General features: G+C 37.4%; 1 protein-coding gene across 1 annotated transcript in view; it reads right to left on the reverse strand.

The window, feature by feature from the left end:
- Positions 1-5,589, reverse strand: part of ADH6 (alcohol dehydrogenase 6 (class V)) — a 25,887-nt gene extending 20,298 nt beyond the window's left edge. Inside the window, exons 1-2 of the mRNA XM_006893104.1 lie at positions 5,572-5,589; positions 2,729-2,830 (exon numbers count right to left, since the gene is read on the reverse strand). Of these exons, the coding sequence (XP_006893166.1) occupies positions 2,729-2,830; positions 5,572-5,589 (120 nt within the window). The remainder of the gene's footprint in view (positions 1-2,728; positions 2,831-5,571) is intronic.
- Positions 5,590-6,249: the final 660 nt, after the last annotated feature.

Here is a 6,249-nt window from a genome sequence, read left to right on the forward strand (position 1 = left end):
AATCCATATTGAAGGCTGTAGCCCTTGACCTTCTGCAGCAAATTCTTTAGGTCCTCTTCAGTTTTGGCAAGCAAGGTTGTGTCATCTGCATAATGCAGGTTGTTGATAAGTCTTCCTCTAAACCTGATGTCACGTTCTTCCTCACAGAGCCCAGCCTCCCTGATGATCTCTTCCACTTACATATTGAAAAAGTATGTAGATAGGATGCATCCCTGGTGTACACCTTTCCTGATTTTGAACCATGTAGTGCTTCCTTGCTCTGTTCTAACGACTGCTTCTTGGTCTGAGTATAGGTTTCGCATAAGCACAATCAAGTGTTCTGGGATTCCTGTTCTTCTCAGAGTTAGCCACTTGTGTGTGTGTGTGTGTGTGTGTGTGTGTTCCACACAGAAACTCTTGCAGTAGGATCCAGTTATTAGCATTTTTTACAGTTCAAAGATAATTCCAAATATGAAGCCAACTTTGGGGAAACCCACTAAAATCTCAGTTCTTTTTCTTAAACTAGCCATATGAAGGGGGAAGTTACTAAACTGCAAAGAACTTTAAATTTCCTCAGAAAAATTAAATTGAAAGAACAGACATCTCTGGTCCCTTTCAAGGAACTCTGGTAGTACAGTGATTCAGCTCTCAAATGTTAATTGAAATACTGGTTTTTCCAAGCCAGTTATTGACTCTGTGGGAGAAAGATATGGTGATCTACTTCTTAAAGAATATAGCCAAGACAACTCTGAAGAAATAGTTATACTCTATCACATGGGGTTACCATGAATAGGTATTCACAAAATCCATTAGATGGTCCAGCCTCCCAAAAGATCTGTTCTACATATAGATTGAAAAGGTATGGAAGCTGGAGCTCTTGTGGCCTAGTAACAAGAAGCTGTGCTGCAATCCCGAAGGCATGCAGTTCAAATCCACCCGATGCTCCGCTGGAGAAGGAGAGGCAATAACTTCCTGTTCTAGTGAGATCCGATTCAACAGTACACAGCAACAACAACAAAAATGTGTGGAGATAGGATGCATCCCAGATGCATTCCTTTCCTGATCTTGAACCATGCAGTGTTTCCTTGCTTTGCTCTAAACAGTTGTTCCTGGCCCAAGTATAGGTTTTGCATGAGGACAATCAAATGTTCTGGGATTCCCATTCTTCTCTAGGTTAGCCACGATTTATTGTGTTCCACACGGTCAAATGTCTTTGCATAGTCAATGAGACACAGATAGACATTCTTCTGGCACTCGCTGCTTTCAGCTAAGATCCATCTGGTATTTGCCATAATGTTTCTCATGTGATGACCTCTTCTGGTAGTCTCTGTCAATGTACTGTTCCAGTCATTTCTGGATAATTTTCAGCAGGATTTCGCTTGCTTGTGATATTAGTGGTACTGTTCAATAATTTCCACACTCTGTTGGGTCAGCTGTTTTTGTAATGGGAATAACTATGGATCTCTTCCAGATTTCTTGGCACAACCTGGTGAACGGATCCAGAGCAGCATCTGCCTGTTAAAATGTGTCAGTCAGTATTCCATCTATTGCTAAAAACTTGTTCTTCACCAACTATTTTAGACCAGCTTAAACTTCCTCTTTCATCACCACTGCCTCTTGATCATATGCTGTTTCACAAAATTCTTCTTTCTTAGCCAATTCTTTTTGGTACAGTAACTTTATGTATTCCATCTTTTTTTAAAATTAATTTTAATTAAAGTTTATAGAGACTTAGGGTTTCCAGTCATTCATTGTTGCCGTTTTCTCCCTTCCTATCCCCTTCCCCCAAATTCACTCTTCTCTTTGAAAAGAAAGAGAAAAACTCTTTCATTATTATGCAATCCCTCCCCCCAAGTCCACTCCACTGTGCAGCCTTCATTTTGAACTCCTGTCATGTTTATAATACCCAATCATATATTAGTTTTAAAACGTCCTCTCCTTCATCTGTTTCAATGCAGTATACATCATTCCTCCTCTCCTTCTCGGTCTTCCCTCAACCCCAATGTCTGTCCCATTTTACAACAGTTGCCCTATGCCATATTTGTCCTTTTGTGCCAGAGATAGTTCACTTAGCATAATGTCCTCCAGAGTCATCCATTTTGCATAATATTTCATGAGTTCCTTGTTTTCAGTGCTGCATAGTATTCCATTGTGTGAACATACCAGAGCTTCTCTATTCATAAGATAAAGGTGAATAATCCAGTTGAAAAATGGGCACAAGATATGAACAGACACTTCACCGAAGAAGACATTCAGATGGCAAACAAGCACATGAAGAAATGTTCAAAATCCCTAGCTCTAAGAGAGGTGCAAATCAAAACAAATATGATATATCATCTCACGCCAGTAAGAATAACAAAATTTAACACAGCAGCAAACATCAAATGCTGGTGAGGTTGTGGAGAAACTGGAACCCTTATTTACTGTTGATGGGAGGGTAAAATGGTGCAACCACTATGGAAGTCTGTTTGGTGCAAATAGAAATGCCACTTGACCTAGCAACTCTACTATTTGGTCAATTTTGAATTGGTTCTGATTTGAAGGTATACAACAACAACAACAACAGTAACAGGTTGTCTCTGATTAGGTTTAAAGACAGACGGAAAGAGTTAATGGAAAATAAATTAAAGAATATGTAGTTTCTTCGTAAATTGAATATTATGAAAAGCATGTACGACTTATAGTAAACAATCCTGGTTTTGTGTATGTGTAAAAAGGATGGTTCCCCCCCATTTGTTTGCTTTTTTACCTTTATGCGAACTTCCTTTGCTTTTGGTGGGGCCACATCTACCTCTTCAATAGAAAATGGTGTTCCAGCCTTCCAGAGTATGGCTGCTTTGCACTTGATAACCTGGAAAATAAAACATGAGGACAGAAGGGGAAATTGCTTAGGCGTGAGCATTTGCTCTGGTGGCCTAGTGATAAGAAGTTGTGCTGTGGCAAGAAGCTGTACTGCAATCCCACAGGTACACGGTTCGAATCCACCAGATGCTCTGCTGGAGAAGGAGGGACAATTTCCTCCTGTACCAGTCAGATCTGATTTGACGGTACATGCACAAAAAATAATAATAATAATAAAAAAAGAAGTTGTGCCGCAATCCCAAAGGCAAATGGTTAAATCCACCAGCTGCTCCTCTTGACTGATGAAAGTGCCTCTGAAAACTTGGTGGAGGGTTAGCTATGGGTTGGATTTGATGCATCAGACACACAGCAACACAACAATCCTAATGATAAGGATATTATGGTGGTCTAGTAGTAAGAATTTGCCCTGCAATCCCACAGACATGCATTTGAATCCACCAGCTACTCTGTGAGAGAACGATTTACTGCCTCTGAAAATCCACTGGAGTGTCAGGTATGGTTTAGCTCTGACTCCATGACACAAAGCAACAGCAACAATTTTTAATGATTATTAACAGGTTTAAGCTAGTTCTTTTGTATTCTAGTAGAAAAACAATTGGATAAATACAGGCTGTATGTAACATCTTCAGCCTCAAACTAACTTTTCCTGTACTATCAACATTTATATTAAAATTAGTTTTGCAAATACCGACAACCAAGAGCATATATGTCATACTTCTGACGTAGAATAAATGAAGTTGTTTAATGGCAGATGTTTCAAGGTAAGAATAGATTAGTGGCATGGGAGATATTTGGAGCAGTTTTAGGATGAGAACTAAGGTATGGAACAAGGAATGGAGATCATTTAGTGCCTGAAAAATGATGGTGATGATTGAGAGATGTTGGAGACATTGTTGATGGCAACATTGTTCTTAGGCATTCTGATTTCAATCCATCACTGTTCTCACTCTAAAATCTCTTCCTGTGTGGTCTCACTTTTGTAAATTCAGCTACCAACTTTGGGTAGATGATTTTCAAAAGAATATTTTACACAAATAGACTCTTATGTATCTATCTGATATCCTACAGATATCTCAACATATAAAAAACTGAACACACACTTAACATTCTTTCTTTCTCCCATCCCTGCTATCTTTCCATCCCCCAGCAAAAAAAAATATCACAAAATCGTTCCATTTTCTGTATTTTGTACTTCAGTTTGTCACCTTGAAAGCTATCTACTTATTTAAGATGAAAATCTGAGATTTAGTTCTCCATTCTTTTCTCTCCTTTATCTCTTCTGATCTAGATTTTTCTGGAATCTGTACCTTCTTTTCCATTCTTGTAATCATTACTTTTCTCTTAGACTATTAAAAACTTACTTTCTTGCTGACTCTATCTCCTTACCTTCTGATACACCTCCTTTATCAGTGCTGGCAGAAATATCCCTGAAAAGATTATCCCCAACTTAAAAATATTATTACTATCAACTGCCCAAGAGACTCCACTGACGTGACAAAGCTCTCCATGATCTTATTAGTCTCTCCGACTTATTTCATACCACTGACTGCATCAGACTTTATTCTTCATCCACAAAATTATGCTGGAGATCATTTTATAAGATATTCTTCTAAATTTCTTCTCATACTGTTTCATCTACTTGCATATCCTGCTCTTCAGCTGGTGAATTCTTTTGTCTCCTTTATGTTTTCCCCATGGGCATCAATACTCTCTGGCAAGGCAAGCTGAGTTAAGATTCTTCTTTAGACTTATGTTCTCTATAACTACCCACGCAAATGACTATATCATCTATAATGATTCTTGCTGTTGCTGAGAAGATATACAACAAAACAGACGCCAATTCAACAAATTCTACATGTACAATTTACTGACCTTGAATGCATTATTTTAGTATGTAGCCTTCCTTACCTTCCTTTTTAAAATTGTTCTTATTTCAATGAATATAACTCACTACCACAAGTGCCTGTCTGATCTAATTTTGAATTCCTGTTGTCAATGATTCCATATAGATAGTTATTAAAAAAATACAGTGCTCAAGGCAGACCTTTTTTTTTAACTAATTAAGCGAAAATACAGTTATATTTTAAGAAGGTGTCAGAAGACATTTTTGTTTAAAGTTTAAAGATTCCCTCAAGCCAATAGTTTTAGGGATTCACCTAATCTGTACGGCTCCAGAAAGACTGGAGTCCAATGTTCTGTATCCTTCCCCTTTTTAAAATCAGGATTCTTTTATGAAATCTTTAACCAAAATATTTAGCCGTGATAACCTAACCTCATCTAGTTGTTTGGTCTCATGACAAGAGGGGCAGTTGTTCACCGAGGCAGTTAGCAACTCATTGCATGTTATCTTCCTATTCTTGACTCTCCTTCTGCTTCTGTTAGTCTATGTGAAAAGAGATCAGTTGTGCTCTGGGTGGCCACTTCTCTCACATACTATTTTTCTATTTTTTCAATATACTTTTGTTTTTCTGTGAAGTCCTTGAAGGAGGCAGTTAATTTTTCATCTTTGTCTTTGAAAAATACTACAGGGGCTCGGTAATTATTTATTTGAAGAATGAAAACAAAACCAAACCGAACTGGTGAAAGCAAGCAAGTGGAGTGGGTGTGAGAAAAGGGAAAGGAAGAGGTATAATACTGAGATTAAGATATTCTTTCACCCTAAGACCCCAGAGACTATCTAAACAATGAGACAGGGGTAAAGAGAAAAGCACCAAATAATGCTATACATACTTTTCCTGCAGTGCTCATGCTATCTTCCTCTTCTTTGCCACTGACGAAAGAGATTCCTGTCAGTATGGAAAGTCCAACTGTATGAAGTTTTCTGTTAGACAGCAAGACTTTGTCCTGAGCAAACACTTGTTGGTGGTGGGAGGTTCTCAACTTTTACCTGAAACGGATGTAGCTTAGTGAAAACATACAAAGGTCATATTGCTTAGTTTATATTTCTATTAGCATGTTATTCTTTTCTTCTTATTATCATTCAATAACTAGTTCTGTAATTCAGTAACAATGCAATCAGTACTAGCTGATCTAGTGAGTTTAGAAATTTGGGCTTTATAATGTCCAAGTATAACAGAATGTATAAATATATATATTTTTGCTATTTTTCAAATGCAGAGATGATAATCTTTGAGGGTTTTTTTTGTTTGTTTTTTCTAACATATGAGGACTAGGTGTTGCTAGATAGTTTTCTCTAGTAACACTGTCTTTGTATGCATATCTGGTTACTCAGTAGAAATAAAACACATTTGACTAATAAGCCTGACAAGTTGGATTTGGAGTTAGGAGAATCTTTAAATGAAGACTAAAAGAATCTTGATTAAGATCCTATAACCTTGAAGATGCATGGAAGCAAAGAAATATATTTTTTTAAAAACCCGTTATTATTAATTTCAATGAAAATGTACA

This window comes from Elephantulus edwardii, unplaced genomic scaffold (assembly GCF_000299155.1).
Source record: "Elephantulus edwardii isolate Elephantulus edwardi_28Jun2011 unplaced genomic scaffold, EleEdw1.0 scaffold00122, whole genome shotgun sequence".
NCBI classification, from domain to species: Eukaryota; Metazoa; Chordata; class Mammalia; order Macroscelidea; family Macroscelididae; genus Elephantulus; species Elephantulus edwardii.